The sequence below is a fragment of the Carcharodon carcharias genome, chromosome 11 (assembly GCF_017639515.1).
Source record: "Carcharodon carcharias isolate sCarCar2 chromosome 11, sCarCar2.pri, whole genome shotgun sequence".
Classification (NCBI taxonomy): Eukaryota; Metazoa; Chordata; class Chondrichthyes; order Lamniformes; family Lamnidae; genus Carcharodon; species Carcharodon carcharias.
In genome coordinates, this window is record NC_054477.1 from 108758065 (window position 1) to 108778400 (window position 20336).

The 20336-nt window shown below is 40.2% G+C and overlaps 1 protein-coding gene across 2 annotated transcripts in view; it reads right to left on the minus strand.

The window, feature by feature from the left end:
• The window catches only part of sugt1 (SGT1 homolog, MIS12 kinetochore complex assembly cochaperone), a 146380-nt gene that overhangs the window by 40580 nt on the left and 85464 nt on the right, over positions 1 to 20336 (minus strand). For both annotated transcript variants that reach the window (XM_041198953.1, XM_041198954.1), the window contains one exon: positions 16957 to 17064. In XM_041198953.1, the coding sequence (XP_041054887.1) occupies positions 16957 to 17064 (108 nt within the window). The remainder of the gene's footprint in view (positions 1 to 16956; positions 17065 to 20336) is intronic.

Genomic DNA, 20336 nt, shown 5'->3' on the forward strand with positions numbered 1-20336 from the left:
GTAATTTCTAAACTTCAGTAAAATGTCACATCCAGTTAGCAAAAAAAAAAAATTACTGGAAATTTTGAACCCTACATTGCTAATTGCTAAAATGCTAATTTTTGAAATAATCTTCTTTTTAAAAAAAGGTTTACTTTTGCAAAGTTTAATGAAGGTTCATTAATTTGAATGCTAAAACTGACATGACTAGTTCAAATTCTTAAATCATGAATTATCATAATAGGCTATGTGAGAAAAGTCAAATGACTGATAATGGTGACCTGTACTTGTTTTTTTGCAGCCAATACTCAACATGTGGTGTGATCATTATCAGCATTTACACTTTAAATTTCCTTGTTGAATCATAACTTAAACTCCAAAGATCAGTTATCACTAGCCCCAGAAAGGGGGAGATAATGGAAAAGATAACAATGAGTCCCTAGATCTAGACATGACCTTAATAGTAATAGTTTTGTCTGTACATTATAAGTCTCAATACTACACCTGTAATATTCTTTTGTCCATATGTAATATTTAAGTTGTATGCAGATTGCTTCAAAATTAGATTTTAATAGCAGTCTTACCACACCAAATAAATTCAGGCTTTCATATATCCCATTTAAAATTTGTGGCTGTAACTACCGTTTAATAAAATTGAAGACCAATTTCCTTTTATAAAAAACAGGTTAACCAGAAAATCAACCTAAGGATCAATGACTGCAAGTCAAATCTATAATATTAGAAAAAATATTAAATGCAACTGGCCAGATTTTGCTGGAGCATGCCCTGTTAAGACTTACAGTTGTACATTTTGGATTTAAAAAATTGTTTGCCTACAAAATTACTGAAGTGCAAACTGATAACAGCAGTGAGGGCAGAGCAGCTTTGCCCAAATGAATGGGACAGTGTATCTCCTTAAAACAATGAGATTAAAGGATTAGAAACAAACAGAAAAAGGTGAATTAGTGATTGAATTCAATGCCAAACTATGTATAACACCAGCATACGGTAGTAGTCATGTGGACCATATACAGTACAAGATGCACTGCACTAACTCCCTTCCTAACAGTATTGTGGGTGTACCTACACTGGATGGATTTCAGCAGTACAAAAGGCAGATTACCACCACCTTCTCAAGGGCAATTATGGATGAGCAATGGGTGTTGGCCCAGCCAGTGATGCTCAAATCTCATGAACAAATAAAAAAAACCTTAGAGTCATAGTATTGAATATACAGTGCCATTTCTTACCAACCTAAAGATTCTGAAGAAGATGTCTCCACAATTGCCAAAGCTGCCACTAAATAAAGCTTTAAAAGATTTGCACAAGGTATTCTCAATAGTGGGGAAAATATACCAGTACTGCATGCTTTATCTATATAATTTACATGATTAGAATAAAAATGACTGCATAAGTACGTCATTTTTTTTCTACCCCTTTTCAGAAAACAGGATTGGTTTGAAACTGCTTGAAAATACTACAGCGAATTGACAAGTTATTTTGGAAGAAAATATTTTCATTGTGAATTTACCATTTTAAAACTTATGGCAAAAACATCTTCACTTTTGACAGAATGAGATCTAACTTTGTAGTAATAAAAGAAAAAAATTACATTTTACAATGACATCCATAAACATTTACAAGATGCAAGTTATAAAGATGTAATTTTTGCGCCATTAACTGCAAAACATTGTGTCTAAAATGCAACTGATTAGGCTGTGATCTCCTGACACAGTTCTAACACTTGTATTTTAAAAAGGAAATCAAATTTGATTCTTTTGAGAATATTAAAAGCTATTAGGGCAAAACAAAACTTAGTTCTCATTCTGTTGGCAGAATTCAGCAATTACTGAAGAATTTGAACTAAGCTAATGGGACCATTTACAATAATTATCATCAAGAAGCATGTTTAATTAGGGGCTTCATAATAAATTTCACAATTGACCTGTTTCTTTAACCTGAATATCTCTGACATTCACTGCATGGAATATCGCCCTTATTAACTGCAGAGGATTTTAATGCTAAAATGTCACATGCATAATCATAATAAAATGAATAAAAACAAAGTATTTAATACCAGAACACCCAGTACACATTAACATACTACTCAATCATTTGACTTTTAAAAATACTAAAATTATGCAAGCTGCTTACTTGCAAGGGCTTTAGCATTAAATTTTACTGCATTTGATGAAATTATAGTGGCGCAAAAAAAGCCAACTCATTCATAAGGATACCAATGGACAGAATATGTATGATGCAATTTCTCATAATTTCAAAAGCAGTAGAGGCGACCTTTCCTTTGGTGGTTCTCCCGAATGCCTGCTGAAACTCCAGCAGAAATCCCAGCTACACACATAAACAGGGTTTCAAAGTTACAACAGCTGAGCGAGAGAGTCCCCAAGGGATTTATGTCTTTATACAAGTATACACACCACAAAACTATTTATGCACTTATAAAATCTAGTGTGAAGGATGCTGCATGTCTGAATTGCCAGTGATGGCAAGCAATGGAGAGAATATTCACCTTATAGGATCTTTTTCATTATTCAGATCAAAACATCCTTCATACAAAAGTGCAAACAAGCCCAAATCATCAATGGTAAAATAGTTCAGATATCCATGAAATCACAACATTGTCCACGTAAACCTCTTTTTCAATACTGCATATCAAATAAGACTGGACTGCATCACCTCTTTTCCCAGAATAAATGCAGAAATCTCAATGGATAGGTTAGCAATAAAGTCTCTGATCCTATAACTTCATGGTGCAGTACATAATATGAAGAAAATGTTGCCACTGAAAACAGAAACCCCAACAATCATCCCACCCTCACACAGTGATCGTACATGCTTTTCATGCTATATACTCTATGGTCAGTATGACATGCTTATCTTTGAAATTATTTGGTGCCTCCACTTGCTAAAATGCAAATCCCATGTTTAAGAGTATTTTTAACAAGTGCAAAGACTTCTCTCCTGCCATACCTAGCCAGGAACAGAACCTGGGAGAGAGGGGTACAGATGGTGCCCAGGGGCTAGGAGGGGCTGGGCTTGTTGTAGCAAAGTGTGTCCAAGTTGAGCAGTGGACCTAAATGACTGGCTTTAAAAAATCAGAACATCAGCCTGACTGTTTTGATTCTTTTAAGCCAGTCTTTCGCGTCAGTTTCACTGAGCTGCTGCACTGCTGCTTCTGACCTTCGTGCAGCCTAGCAGTTCCAATAATTTTATAGCCTGCCAGAAAACCACAAAGCTGTCCGAAGATCAGCAGCAGCAGTTCCTATTTGCAATATCTGTTGGGAGTGTGTTCTTAGTTGAATATCTAATACTAAGTCCCTGAAACCATTTTAGAGTAATTTTATTTTTCACTCATTCATGGGATGTGGGCAATGCTGGCTAGGCCACATTTATTGCCCATCCCTAATTACCCTTGAGAAGGTGGTGGTGAGCTGCCTTCTTGAACCGCTGCAGCCATTGTGGTGTAGGTACATCCACAGTGAAGTTTGGGAGGGAGTTCCAGGATTGCGAAAGAATGGCAATATATTTCCAAATCAGGATGGTGTGTAGCTTGGAGGGGAAGTTCCAGGTGGTGGTGTTCCCAATTGGATGTTGTGTGGGATGGGGGTTGGGAAGGTCACGTTTAAGTTTTAGTACAGCAAAATTAAATACTGTACACGTCTCAAAATTCTCTTTTGAATTTAAATCAGTATAAAAATAGCAGTCTTAAATTTTCATTGGGTTCTAAAGTAGATGCAATTCTGATGACACGTTCAGTTGATGTACCAGAAGCTTGAGAATCTTGGGCCTCATCAAAATAAATGTAAGAAACTAAAAACCGTGGTTGATGCAAAACTGGATGTTGACTCATTATTGCCTGTTTTATTACTTTTGCAAAGTCTGGGAATTAAATCACTAGGAGATTGCTTAAAGAAAGGTTTTAAAAATCTCTTACTCCTTCCTAGCTTCACCCCAGCTAAATTCACAGTGTACAACACAATTGGTATGATAGCTTCTAGAAGAAGGGGAAACAATCCAGTTCTGGAGTTAAAGCCACACTGAATTAATGCGCCATACATCATTCTTCTCTGAAAAAATTCAGATCAACAGTTCAATCTACGTTTTTCCTGAGTTACTGGTAGATGTCTGATTGACGAATCCTGGGGGTAGTGTCATTAGCGTAGGAGGAGCAATTGCCATTTATGGTATATTGTGGGTAGATGCCAGAAAAATCAGAATGGTAAGGTTGTATTAGCTACACAGTTTAATTGTTTTGCAAACAGTGATTTCTTTGTAGCCACTTTCTTAACATCAGTTGCTTGCCCTGTTTGATTACCCTTAGAGTTAGCATAGGGCCTCCAATTTCACCATTGCTACAGTCACTCTGCTTACTGCATGCTGATGTAAAGAACAAAATACAAAACCTACATTTATACAGCACCTTTCAGGATGTCCCAAATCACTTTACAGCCAATTAAGCACTTTTGAGCTGTAGTCACTGGTATAGTGTAGGCAATGTTATCAAATGGCAGAGTAGGCTTAAAAGGCTAAATGCCTAACTCCTGCTCCTAATATGTACGTTCATATATCATTTGAGTGGATGAGATGAGCTGGGCTGCATGGCCTTTGTCATCCATAATTATCTTGCGAACAGAGGGTAGAATCATGGCTGGAGTTCTGTTTATTTTGTTGCTAGTGTAAGTATACTGAGCAGGCTTCATGGGGTGAAACTGCCAACAAAGGAGTGGGTTTATAGTGGATCAGTAACCTTTTTAACACTGCACATGATTCTCAAGAGCCTTTTCCATTAACTTCAACCTTGTCCCTTTGTCTACTTACTCATTATCCCACTCTGTCTTGATGATTGAGTTTTTTTTGAGGTATTGAAATACCTGAAGATATAATGGTAGTGAGAAGCAGCAGAGTCTTCAGACTTTCTGACCAAGAAAAAACACACAAGTGTGAACGACTCAGTCTTTGCCCTCTGACCTCTTAAAAGGTGCATCACTCAGGCACCTGAGGGCTCCAATGCTTCTCACTGACAGCGAAAACCTACATTGTTCAATCCTTCCATGTTGTTGCTCAGGAGTCATTTGATCTTTCTACCCTGAGATTACTGATAAAACAGAAGCCATGGCACCACTTGTATGAAAAAACAATATTGAATAAGTGCTGAGGCAGTCACCAAAATCAGTGTTATCGTCTGCACAATGGAATATTTTCCTGTCAAATTAACAATATTGCATGATGCTGTTAAAGTAAATTTATACTCTGGTTTTGTTTAATAGTCATGGTGGGACTACCTTTAGGGCACACACAAATTGACATTGCACTATATCGTGCTGCCCTTAATATTAATGATCCACGCTGTGTATATATCGGACAATATTTGTAACCAGAAGCCAACAATGGGAATTATCATTTTACTAGGACATTTCTGTGATTGCTTGAATTGATTGGTGAATCTTGAAAGGGAAAAAAAAATAATCGGGGGCCGGTGGTGCTGGTATAAGGGGCATGGAAACAGGGCAAGCACCAGGGCCCATATGCATTCTATCCCTGGCCAGGAATGGTGGACAATTTAAATGGGAAGAGGTTCCATGAATGTCCCCATGTTAAATGAAGAAGCCCAGCACATAAGCACAAATGACAAGGCTGAAGCATTCATCTTCAACCAGAAGTACCAAGCGGATAACCCATCTCAGTCTGCTCCTGGGGTCTCTGCCAACAGATGACAGTCTTCAGCCAACTCTATGCACTCCGCATGCCATCAAAAAATGGCAAAATGCATTATACACCCAGAGAATGTGAGCCCAGACAACATCTTGGCTGTCACGCTGAATACCTGCACGCCAGAACTAATGTCACTTTTGAACAAGCTGTTCCAACATAACTAAAATCTGTCATCTAACAGATAGGGAAAATTGCCCAACTATGTTGTGCCCATAAAAAGAGTTGCAGAGGCAGCGCGCCTTAGGGGAAACATTGCGAGGACATCAGATAAGTGGAAGAGCCAGCGGCAGAGAGTCACTGAGAGCAATGAGCCAGCATGTGGAAAACTGAGAAATTTAAAGAAGTAACACCACTGCCATGAAGTGCATTGTCTGGGGAGTAACAGTTAAGCATTGGCTTGCTTGATTGAACTATTGGCTTTTTTTTTAACTGTTGAAACTCTAGCTGATCATTTCCATTATGTATTAGGTATCAATTCCAGTGTTTTTAGTTAGCTTTTTATTCTTTCAGTACATCAATCTTTCAGAGGTCAGTCAGTTTCCTAGAGTTTAATTTTTTAGATTTTAAAGATTTGTGTCACGTGTTTTCATGGTCAGGGTCTCTGGATTTTTAAGGTCAGTGATAGATTAACATGGCAAGCGAGCAGCGATCTATTGCATGTGGAAGCTTCGGGACACGTCGTGCATTCTGAATAATCGCATGTAGTAGAACTCGAAACGCAGCCAGCAGCCTGAACATTTACTCAAAATATATGTTACAGAACATAGTCTCCACACTGTGACAGAGATTCACAGTGAGGGAATTGGTGAAACAGAGTAAGAGGAAGACACAGATAGTGCAGGAATCCCTCAAGCACTTGCTATGCCGCTTTTAGAGAGAGCAAGAGAGTGGTGGATAAGCATGAACTGGCTAGAGGCACAAAAGACTTGGCTAAATGGAACAGATTTCGAACAGATATAGCAACTCAAAACTGGGCTGTGGTGCAGTGGGCCATCAGCACAGCAGATTTGTATTCAACTACAATCTGTAACCTCAATGCCAGGCAGATCCCCCACTCTATAATTACCATCACGCCAGGGGATCTTCCCTGGTTCAATTAAGAGTGTAGAAGGTCATGCCTGTGAAGCTTTAACACAGGACTACTTGCACACCAAACAGCAGAAACAGCATGTGATAGACAGGGCTAAGCAATCCCATAACCAGTGGATCAGATCTAAGCTCTGCAGTTCTGCCACATCCAGTCATCGACGGTGACAGACAATTAAACAATTAATAGGAGGCGGCAGCTCCACAAATATCCCCATCCTCAATGATGGAGGAGCCCAGCACAGTGTAAAAGGTAAGGCTGAAGCATTTGCAATCATCTTCAGCCAGAAGTGCACAATGGATGCTCCACTGTGGCCTCCTCCTGAGGTCCCCAGCATCATAGATGTCAGTTGTCAGCCAACTGTATTCACTCCAGTTGATAACAAGAAACAGTTGAAAGCATTGGATATTGCAAAGGCTATGTGCCCTGACAACATTCCAGTAATAGTACTGAAGACCTGTGCTGCAGAAATAGCCACGCCCGCAACCAAGCTGTTCCAGTGCAGCTACAACACTGACTTGTACCTGGCAATGTGGACAATTGTACAGTTATGTTCTTGCCCATAAAAAGCAGAGCAAATACAGTATGATGAATTACCACTCCAGTTTTCTCTCAAACATCAAAATGATGGAAAGGGTTGTCAACAGGACTATCAAGCAGCACTTATACAACAATAACCTGCTCAATGTTCAGTTTGGGTTCCGCCAAGGTGTCTCAACTCCTGACCTTGTTACAGCCTTGGTCCATATGTGGGCGAAACTCCAGGGGCGAGGTGAGAGTGACTGCCCTCGACATCAAGAAGCCCTAGCAAAACAGAAGTCAATGGGAATTGGGGGAAGGCTCTCCACTGGTTGGAGTTCATGCTGAGCATAAAAGGAAGTGGCTGTGGTTGTTGAGAGATCAATCATCCCCTTTCCAGGACATCCTCAGATTAGTGCCCTAGGCCCAACCACACAAGTGCCAGGCAATGACCATTTCCAACAAGGGAGAATCTCCCTTGACATTCAGTGGCATTGCTATCGCTGAATACTCCACTACCAACATCTGAATACTCCACTATCAACATCCTGGGAGTTACCATTGGCCAGAAACTTAACTGGACTAGTCATATAAATACTGTGGCTACGAGAGCAGGTCAGAGGCTGGGGACTCTGCGACAAATACAAGGTACAAATCAGGAGCATGATAGAATACTCTCCGCTTACCTGGATGATTGCAGCTCCAATAACACTCAAGAAGCTCGACACCATCTGGGACAAAGCAGCCCTCTTCATTGCCACCGCAACCATCACCTTAAACGTTCATTCTCTCCACCATTGACGCACAATAGCAGCAGTGTGTTCCATCTACAAAATGCACTGCAGCAACTCACCAAGGCTCCTTCGACTGTACCTTCCAAATCCATGATCTCTACCAAGGACAAGGGCAGCAAATGCATGGGAACACCACCACCTGAACGTTCTCTTCAAGCCACACACCATCCTGGCTTGGAGCTATACTGCTATTCCTTCACGTCACTGGGTCAAAATCCTGGAACTCCCTTCCTAAAAATACTGTGGGGTAGCTACACCACGTGGACTGCAGTTGTTCAAGGTGGCACCTCACCACCAGTTTCTGCAGTCCTGCCACATCCAGTCATGAATTTGTTGGGCAATTAACAACAAAGCAGAGGGGGCAGCTAGGCAAAAATGTCTCAGCCCTGGTATGAAGGAGCCCAGCACGTCAGTGCAAAACCAAAGGCATCTGCAACCACTTTCGGCCAGAAGTGCTGAGCAGATGATCACCTCGGCCTCCTCCAGGTCCCCTGCAAGACAGATGCCAGTCTTCAGCCAATTTGACACATTACACAATACCAAAAAATGGCTGGATACAGCAAAGGCTATGGGCCCTGACGACATTGTGATAGCACTGAAAAGTTGTGCTCCAGAAGAAATAGCACCACTATGCAAGCTGGTTCAGCACAGCTACAACACTGGCATCTGCCTGACAATGTGGAAAATTGCCCACGTGCAAACGGATGCTCAGTCTGCATTCCACCAGGGCCACTCAGGTCCAGATCTCATTACAGTCTTGGTCCAAACGAGGTAAATTCCAGAGGGAATGCGAGAGTGACTGCCCTTGATATCAAGGTGACATACAATCTTACAAATTACGAGCAGGACTAGGCCATTTGGCCCCTCAAGCCTGCTCGCCATTCAGCAAGATCATGGCTAATCTGATTGTGGCCTCAACTCCATATTCCACCTACCCCCAATAACTTCTGACTCCCTTATTACTCAAGAATCTATCTCTGCCTTAAGAATATTAAATAACATGTCTTCAATGGTCTCCAGGGAAGAGTGTTCCAAAGGTTCATGGCCCTATGAGAGAAACGATTTCTTCTCGCCTGCCTTAAATAGGAGGCCCCTTATTTTTATAGTGCGTCCCCTAGTTTCAGTCTCTCCCACAAGGGGAAACATCCTTTCAGTATCCACTTTGTCAAGTCCCCTCAGGATCTTACATGTTTCAAAAAGATCACCTCTCATTCTTCTAAGCTCCAATGGATACATGCCCAGCCTGTTCAACCTATCCTGTAAGATAACCTCCCCACTGCAGGTATCAGTAACTCTTTCCAGTTAAAACCAATAAAACCAAATTAACAAAATTGGGATAAATCAGGCACAGCCCCTAATTCAGGTCAGCTGTAAAACCAAGAACAAAGTTTAAAGGAAACTTATAAACTTTAAATCAAAATGTGATTAAAGGGGTTGCACCTTCTTAGAACTGCTGCTAACGCATTTATATCATTTCTTCAATAGGGAGGCCAAAACAGTGCACACTATTTTAGATGTGGTCTCACCAACACACTGTACAATTATAGCAAAATATCTCTACTTTTATATTCCATTCCCTTTTCTAATCACTTGCTGTACTCACTTTTTGTGATTCACTTACCAGGACACCCAGATCCCTCTGCACCCTCTTACCATTTAAATAATAAGTTGCTTTTCCATTCTTCCTGCCAAAGTGGACAAGTTCACATTTTTCCACATTCTACTCCACTGCCAAATTTTTGCCCATTCACTTAACCTATCTATATTCCTTTGCAGACTCCTTGTGTCCTCTTCATAATTTACTTTTCCAGCTAGCCTTGTCATTAGCAAATTTAGCAACCATGCATTCAGACCCTTCATCTAAGTCACTGATATATATTGTAAATAGTTGAGGCCACAACACTCATCCCTGTGGTACTCCACTCGTTACATCTAGCCAGCCCGAAAATGGCCCATTTACGCCTATTCTGTTTCCTGTTAGCTAACCAATCCTCTAGTCATGTTAATGTTACCCACTACACCATGAGCTCTTATTTTCTATTGTAACCTTTGATGTGGCACCTTGTCAAATGCCTTCTAAAAAACTAAGTACAGCACATCCACATGTTCTCCTTTATCCACTTTGCTTGTTACTTCAAAGAACTCTAACAAATTAGTCAAACATGATTTCCTTTTCACAAAACCATGTTCACTCTGCTTGACTGCACTGAGATTTTCTCAGTGCCCCACTATAATCTCCTTAATAATAGATTCCAGCAATTTCCTTATGACAGATTTTCAACTAACTGGCTTGTAGTTTCCCGCATTCTGTCTCCCTTCTTTCTTGAATAGAGGAGTTACATTTGCTAGTTTCCAATCTGATGGGACCTTTCCAGCATTTAGAAAATTTTGGAAAATTAAAACCAATGCATCTACTATTTCAGCAGCCACTTCTTTTAATATTCTAGGATGAAGTCCATCAGGAACTAGGAACTTGTCAGATTTTAGTTCTAAATTTTCTCAGGACCCTTTACCTGGTGATTACAATTGTTTTAAGTTCCTCGCTCCCTGTCATCTCCTGATTCACAATTATTTCTCCAATGTTATTTATATCCTCTACAGTGAAGGCAGTCACAAAATTTCTGTTCAATTCATCTGACATTTCCTTATTTTCCATTATTAATTACCTATTTTCACTCCTTGGAGGGCCAATGTTCACTTTACGTACTCTTTTCCTTTTTAAAATACCTATATAAACTCTTACCATCTGTTTTTATATTTCTAGCTAGCATTCTCTCATATTCTAATTTCTACATCCTTATTAATCTTTTAGTCATTTTTGCTGTTCTTTATATTTCGTCCAATCTTCTGACCTCCACTTATCTTTGCGGAATTACTTTATCTTTCAATTTGATAAGAACTTTTACTTTGTTAGCCACAGATGATGTGCCCTTTCCTTAGCCTTTCTTTCTCACTGGAATGTAACTTTTCTGAAATGTCTCCTTAAATGTCTGGCACTGCATCCCTTAACCTAATTTCTCAGTTCACTTTAGCCAGCTCTGTCTTTATGTCCTCAATTACCTTTACGTTTAAAACAATAGTCTTAGGTCCACTCCTCGGTCCCTCAAACTGAAATATGAAATTAAATATCATGCTCACTGCTACCTAGGTCACTGAGGTCATTAATTAATCCTGTCCCATTGCACATGATCAGATGTGGTATAGCGTGCTCTGCACCAGAAGGTGCTGCTCTAAGAAACTGTCCTGAAAGCATTTTATGAACTCATCATTGAGATTAGCTTTGCCAATCTTATTTGTCCTATATTTATGTAGATTAAAATTATCCTTCATTATCGCTGTACCTTTCTCTCAAGCCCCCTTTATTTTTTCCTGTATACCCCATCCTATAATATGTTTACTGTTTGGGGGCCGATCAACCACTCCTACAAGTGACTTCTTATCATTACTATTTCTTATCTCTACCCAAACTGATTCTACACCTTAATCTCCAGAACTAAGGTCATATCTCTTTATTGTACCAATGTCATCCATAATTAACAGCTTTTCGTGTTTTCCTTGTTTCCTATCCTTCCTAAATGTCTCGTATCCTTGAATATTCAGGTACCTTTCTTTATCATTCTGCAACCATGTCTCTGTAATGGCTATCAGGTCATACATATTTATTTCTATTTTTAATGTCAATTCATTTGTTTGTTACAAATGCTATGTGCATTCAGTACAGAGACTTTACTGTCGTTTTACTATTTTTGTAAACGCTAATGTTATCTGCTGGTGCACATTTAGGTTTGTACACTGTCCCTTCCTGCCACTCTCTGATCATCATTTCCCTGATTCCAACCTTGCCTTCTTGCCTTGTCTTCTCTACTTAATTTATCACATCTTCCCAAACTTGATCCCTCGCCCCCACTAATTAGTTTAAAGACCTCTTTATCTCGTTATATGACTCCCCAGAACACTGGTCCCAGCACGGTTCAGGTGAAGATTGTCCCAACAGTACAGCTCTCACTTTCCCCAGTACTGGTGCCAGTGCCCATGAATCAAAACCTATTCCTCCCACACCAATCTTTGAGCCATGTATTTAACTCTCTAATCTTATTTACTCTATGCCAATTTGCTCGTGGCTCAGGTAGCAATCCAGAGATTATTACATTTAGAAGTTTTGCTTTTTAATTTAGTTCCTGGCTGCTCATACTCCCTCAGCAGAACCTCTTTCCTAGTTCTACAGATGTCATTGGTGCTTACTTGGGCCTCGACCACTGGATCTTCCTCCTCCCCTTGCACTTTCCTCTCTAGCCCACAACAGATATCCTGGGCCCTGGCGCCATCAGGCAACACAGCCTCTGGACTCTCGCTCTTCGCTGCCAAGAACTGTATCTATCTGCCTGACTATACTGTCCCCAACGGCCACTATATTCCTATGAATTCCCACCCCACCCCGCCTGTTTGAATGGCTTTCTGTACCATGGTCGGTTTGCTGATCACCCCCTGTAACCACCACTGTCATCCATACAGGTTGCAAGAACTTCAAACCTACTGGACAATTGCAAAGACTGGGGCACCTTCACTTCTACCTTCTGGGTCACTATACCTGCTTCACTTGCAGTCACATCCTCCTGTCCCTCTCTACTGACCAAATTAGATGACCCTATCCTAAGGGGTGTGACTGCCTCCTGGTACAAAGTGCCCAGGGAACTTGCCCCCTTCCTGATGCATTGCAGTGTCTACAACTCAGCCTCAAGCTCAATGATTTTGAGCTGAAGCTCCTCAAACTACAGATACTTACTGCAGATGTATTTGCCCTGGATCACGCTGGTGTCCAGGAACTCCCTCATTTTGCAATTACAACACATCACCCATCCTGCCATCTTTATTGTGTGTTAATTAATATTTTTTTCTCAATTTATAATTAATAAACACTGCTATCTCCAATAATCTTTACTACTGCTAGTAAGCCTTACTACATCCAATGAAACCTTATAATTACTAATAAATTACATGGGTTTTGAAGATAAACAAGCAAAATATTCATCAACCAGCAAAATATTCACCAACCAATTGTGGCATTAAAGAGCCGGAGCAAAACTGAAGTCAGGAGGAATCGGGGGGATAACTCACCACTGGCTGGAGTCATACCGAGCACAAAAGAAGGTGGTTGTGTTTGTCGAAGGCCAATCATCTCAGCCCCAGGACATCACTGCAGGAGCTCCTCAGTCTGAGGCACAATCATCTTCAGTTGCTTTATCAATGACCTTCTTTCCATAAGTTCCACCATACCTGTAAGCTCCCCTCTAAGACATTCTGACTTAGAACTACGTCATTGTACCTTCAATATTGCAGAGTTAAAAACCCGGAATTTCCTTCCTAACAGTACGGTGGGTGTGCCTACACTGTATGCACTGTAGCAAGGCACCTCACCGCCACCTCTGAGCTGTGATTTTCTATGGTTTGAAATCCAATCTCACTAATTATCTTTCAGCCTGCTCTCAAAGTAACTGATGGAGTTGGCAAAACTGTTATCAAGCACGTACTCACAAATAACCAACCCACCGAAGCTCAGTTTGGATTCTGCCAGCGCTAGTCAGGTCCAAGCCATATTACTGCCTTATTCTAAACGTGCAAATCAGCTGAATTCTTGTTGAGGTAATCGTGAATATCCTAACATCATGGTAGCATTCGACCTACAGTGGCAACATGGAGCCTAGGTAAAACTGAGGGATTAGGGCAAAACCTTTCAGTGGCTAAGAGTCAGTTTGCACAAAAGATGACAGCTGTGGTTGCTGGAAGTGAATCATCTCAGCCCTCAGATATCACTGCAGGACCACCTCACAGCAGATTCCAGTTTATGATGCTGTCCGTGCTCACATGCAGCAAGGTCTGGACAACATCCAGGGTTAGGCTGGTAAGTGACAAGTAAGATAAGTACCAGGCAATGAACATCTCCACGAGGGGAGTTTAAACGTGTCCACTTGGTACTACCATCAGTAAACCCCCATCGCCAACATCTTGGGTGACACCACTGATCAAAACCAAACTGGACCAGCTAGATAAATGCCAAGGCAGCTGGTTTTCTGTAGTGAATAGCTCACCTCCAGACTTTTAAAACTTTCTCTATTGCCTTCAAGAACAAGTTAGGAGTGTGATGGATTACTCTTCCACTTGTCTGGATGGGTACAGTTACAGCAACACAAGAAACAGTACACTATCTGCAATAAAGCAGGCTAATTGATAGTAGTGCATTCACAACATAAGTAACCACTCCTTCCACCACAAGAGATTGCAGTGTGTATTACCCACAGGATGTATGTCAGAAACTCTCAAAGACTTCTTTTAACAGTGCCCTCCCAATCCATGACCCCCACTACCTAGGACAAGAACAGCAGTTCCATGTCAACACCATTACCTCCTAGCTTCCCTTTATGTCACACATCATTCTGACATGGGCATATGATATCATTTCTTCATTGTTGATGTTTCATAATCCTGTAACTCTTACCCAATAGCATTGTGGGAACACCTTCACAACACAGACCACAGCAGTTCAAGAAGGAGGGTGATCAGTTTCTGAAGGGCAACTAGTCACCGACAATAAACATTGGCTTTTCAGTGACACCCATTATAGTAAAAAAAAAAGTACTAATTGGCAATGAGACATTTGGGATGTTCTGAGCTTGTGGAAGGCACTATTTAAATGCAAGTCTTGCTTTCTTTTACAGATAGCGTAAGATACAGCCATAGAAAAAACAAATCCCAAATGATAGCTGTATATCACCATCAAACAGCAGTGCAAAATTTTATTTAGAAATTAAGAGGCCTATGCGCACAGGTTCTAAAGCATAAATTGTCTACTTCTATTAATGTGAAGGTTAAGACACAATAGCTTTTTACATCGATTGTAACATATAGCTTTACTGCCAACAATATGCATCAATTAAGGTTCTGAATGAAGTAAAAGAATCTATTTCTTTAGAAGCAAGAAAGAAACAGATTTTGAGAGAGCACCTGAGGTGTTTCAGGTGGAAACTCCTCATTCTTGATAGGGTAAGATTGATCAAATACTAATTATTTATCACTTCTGTGAACAATCAAGGTATCTACAGCATTGAAAAAAAATCAAGAATAACGCCTCAAATTCAGGTACTAGAGGCATATGTGGTGGAGGTGGCAGCTTTTTGACCACTCCCCAAAGTGATATTTTCTTTCTGTAACCACAGTTTCACATATTTAAGCCTGATCTGTCTTTGCAACTGGAGATACAGATTTATTGGGAAACCACTGGCCAAATAAGTTAAGTTTCACAACTCTGAGAGTCATCATTCAGAGACCAAAAAGATGGTGCTGGACTTGGCACATTGCTATGTGAACTGCATCTCCGTAGGTCGCTTTAACTGCCAGATGCAAACATAGATAAACTACAGTGACAGACTAAACACTATGTAAATCTTAAGGTTGATTAAAGGCTGACAAGAGGACTCAGTGCAAGTAGCTATCACCATGAGAATTGCAGCCAAGTGGTTACATTAATCAACATTATAGAGGTCTACTGCAGCCAGCCAGTCTGCTGAGCAATGTGTCTGACCAATTTGGAGCACCGTTAAACATCCACTATTATTTACTGAAAAATGTTCAGAGGGTTAGGTTCCAGGAGAGAGAGAGAGAGAGAGAGAAAAGACAGGGACGGGCAAATATTTGAGACTTGCAGTAGCAGAAATAAAATGGTTAATATTTCCAATCATTAGGACCTGCTCAATAGTTGTCACAACCAGCAGGTCAATTAACTTACCTGTCAGCCACTAGTTCAGGATTTTCAAGCAGTCAAATTGATTAATTCAATTAAATTGTCTATAAGTTTTGAGAGATGGGGGAAAGGGGAAGAGAACTCATTTCAAAGCCAGCTGATTATTTTCCTGACCCATATGTCCATTATGTTTTCACATTTTGATGCAAGAAAATGTTCATAGGTGGCAGTTAGAACAAGATGCTGGGGAGAAATTGAAATATAGCTGTTCCCTTAAAACAAGCTGAAACTCTTGGTAGCAAGACACCTCACTTCCAATATCTGCACTGGATTTCAGTAAACTCCAATAAAGGAGTTTCTGATGCAGAGGGAAAGAACAGGTGTACAAAAAAATGTATAAACACAGGAATCTGTTGCTCATTTTTGAAAAGCAACATGTCCCCAAGCTTTTTGGCCCCAAAGGAATTTTGCTTTGAAATAGTTCCTACTAAAGGACAGCTCAACACCAATTATCACAGGGCTCAACATATTGATGATGAAAGGTTAAGTGTAATGTTTTCTCAATTACCCACTGGTGACCTGGTATTTTACCTAATGGTATGTGGAATGGAAGGAAAATGAAACCACCACACTAACTTGTAAGCACTTTAAACTGAACAAACATATTACATTAGTCGCCAGCTTCTGTATTGAAATCATAACCGAATTTGGTAATACAATGAATCTTTAGACTGCTTTAGATATGGAAACAATTTTTCCCCATTTAAGATTACCATTTCAATGCTCAAGTTGCTCTTAATAAGCACTGACTGCATTGGTAATACTAATCCACAAGCAAGATAAAATTATAATTATGCTACAGTTGAAAAACAAAGTCCATACATAATATTTAACCGGGCAATATATGAATTACTAATTTATAGGGGCATCCTCATAGCCTGACTAGGCTATGGGCCTAGTGCTGGAAAACGGGATTAGAATATTTAGGTAATTGTTTGACCGGCGCAGACTCGATGGGCCGAAGGGCCTTTCTCTGCGCTGTCGGCCTCTATGACAAAATTCTACATGGGATTCAGAACTTATACGTCAATTCAAATTTTGTTGAACCATACCTTTGTTCCCAACACTTTGACTGCACAATACGGAGTTGCTATGGGATGTAGAAGGTTGAGTTTCAAACTGTAATGATTTTCTGGTGAAAGCTTCACTGATGCACTCACCTATAAATGACAAATCATTCACTCATTATGTAGTTCAAGTTGATTCTGTTTTCTTCCTCTTTGGAAGCAAACTGCAGGAAATGCACAATATTTATGCAAGCATGTTAATTCTTAGACATGGCTATTCTTAGGTGTACACACCTATAAGCCTAGGCCCAACCATCTTCAGCTGCTTCAATGACCTTCCCTTCATCATAAGGTCAAAAGTGGGTATACTCACTGATGATTACACAATGTTCAGCATCATTCATGACTCCTCAGGTACTGAAGCAGTCCGTGTCCTAACACAGCAAGACCAGGACAATATTCAAGTTTGGGCTGAAAAGTAGCAAGTAACATTCATGCCACCCAAGTGCCAAGCAATGAACATCTCCAATAAGAGAGAATCTAATCATCTCTCCTTGATGTTCAATGATACTACCATTGCTGAATCTCCCCCACTACCAACATCCTAAGAGTTCCTTGATGTTCAATGATACTACCATTGTTGAATTCCCCCCCACTACCAACATCCTAAGAGTTACCATTGGCCAGAAACTTAACTGGGCCAACCAAGGCCCGGAACCTCTTTGTGGGGCCCTCAGGAGTCCACCTCCAGGTTCTGAATGGAGTTTAAAACTTACCTTTTAGTGTCTTTGCTTCTTCCCTGACAGGTTTTATTGAGTAGAATGATTGCCTTGCTCAGCTGGGAGGTAAAATGCCACTGGAATTCCAAATAAACCTAGGATCCTCAATTTGTATTGATGAGGCTCCTGGCTGAATCAAGAAGGCACCTTGGGTACCTTTAAAAAAAACTATCATTTAAAGTTGGGGCGGGTGGAAATGCAATGTGAACAGGACAGCATGTTTTGGAAATGATTGAACTGTGTGGCCAGCGAGATGCTGCTGAGGTGCAACTTAAAATTGCCTTCTATGCTGCAATTTAGTATTTTTCTTGTACTTGAACTAAGTTGAAAGAAATTCGGAAGCTAAAAAAATCCTCAATGTTAATTTTTTTTAAACGTATGTCAAAATGTCCACTTAGTCAATATGAATTTTCAAATTAATTCAAATCTAATGATTCAAATACTTCTGCCTATTATGTTTTTCAACATGTTATGACCAAAAATGCAGAGAAAAAGATTTTATTTACAGTTTACATCAGATGTAATATAACTACAACTGCTGTGAAATTAGTAACTTGATAAATTTAATATTTAGATGAATAGCACAGCCGGTCTTGCTGCAACATAAAACTTAAACTATTACTTGGATGCTGGCAAAACAAGCTTCTCCAGCTACAGAGTAATTCAGTGCAATCAGCATAATTGCTGCTGCTTCTGCATCACTATAAACAGATAACAATCTCAAAATAACATCTGAAGTATAACTATCCCCAGAGAATATTGAGAAAAATAGAACATGCAGATTAGAACTACAAAAAGCAATCCAATTTTTCCCCATGTCCATTTGCACCAATTTCTCAAAAATTTTCACATGGAAGTCAGGAAATACTTCTGGGTGATAAGCATACACTCAGAATAAATAAAGAAAAACTACAAGGCAGTAACTTCTACATCAACTATGTGATACTATCCTCAAATGGAAGGGGAAATGTTTTACTTTGTTCCTCTGAGCTTAGTGATTCCAATAAGTTTAAACAAAGGCTATGTATTGTATTTTCTTTTGCCTTATCTAGGCAAATTTGTGGCTTGGCTGATTAATTAGGAAAGACTGACCAGTACAGGGCTTTAACTGGTACTTCTAATATACATCTCTGTTGCTGTGAACCAGGCCCAGGTTCACAAAAGGAGCTGACTCAAGAGGTCAGGAAATCACTATTGACAGAGGTGGCAATCATGTCAGCATTTTCACTCAATGGTGCAGGTGTTTAGCCCTCATGTTGAATGATCTAGCCTGATTGCAGAAATAAAACTGAGCAGATTCTAACTGATGCTAGAGTTAGACCTTAAAGTTGTAGTTGCATTCTTGAAGAAGTGCAACATTAAGTGAAACAACTTTAAGTGAATCAGATCTTCACATTAAAACCAATGTAAAAGCTGTAGTTAGGTTCTGTAGGACATTTGTTATCAGGAAAAGATCAAAATTTCATACTATAAGTTCAAATAGTTTACATTGTTCCATTCTTATATTGGTGAATGAAATAACTTTTAAACAGAATATAAAATGTGAAAGAAATGTGCAAACTTTCTACTTAGGAAGCGCTTGCAGCCTTTCCTATTCATTGATCCTGCTCCCTGATCCTCCTGATGGCTGCAGACCCTTCCTCTCGCAGACCCTCCAGCTCACGGCCTCTGCCACTTCCTGAACATCCCAGTCACTCTAGACCTCCCTGCTCGAAACTGCTGCCGCTCCATGACCTCTCGGTCGCTGTGGACTCTCCCCCTCGCCGAACTCCCACTTCCTGCCTCTCCCACTTGGTGCTATTCTCCCCCAAATCTTCGCTGTGAGTGAGGGCTCTGGAGATGAGTGGTGAGAGACAGGAAGAGCTGCTTCGACTTGCAAGAAGTGAGCCGCAAGCTGAAGGATCAGCAGTGTGAGGGTGGGACAGACAGCTGTAGACTCCTCAAAATGGAAGGTCAGCAGTGAGGGGAGAGATCAGGGATCAACAGAGGATGCTCCAAAATGACGCTGATCAGGTCACACGGCCCTACAGCAGACCTGGCAGGAAATGACTTTAAAACGAAACATTCAATGCTAAATCACTGAAGCAACTGGTTGTGATTAGGTACTCGGGCTTCAGTGCACAGCAGTAGCAATAGTCAGGGATACTAGAGGCTAAATATTGTTTTTGCTATAGATTATGTTTTTTTTGAAAAAAGAATCGAGGGAAAATCCAATTTTATTAATTTGCCAGTTCCACTGTGACAATATGCCAAATAGACAAAATAGGTCATGAATTTTCTATGTTGGAATGCTTCTCTTAATGGGAGTCAAACCCAGGCCATCAGCCTGAAAACAGGGAATTCTAACCACTAGACCATATAAAAGAAAAGAGAAGAATCTCTCTCTACAGATGTTGCCTGATTTCCTGAATTGTTCCAGCATTTTGCATTTTAATTTGTTAATTCATTTTAGCAGCCTTTTTTTCCTGAGAATATACATTATAGGAACATTGACAACTGAAAACCACTGGCCTTTGGAATAATCTTCTTCACCCACTGGCCTTTGGAATAATCTTCTTCACCTATCAACTCCAGCATAGATGAGCTCAAATATAGCATGACCAGACCAAAATACTGAAAACTGAAGCCTATAGTCAAAAATTGTCA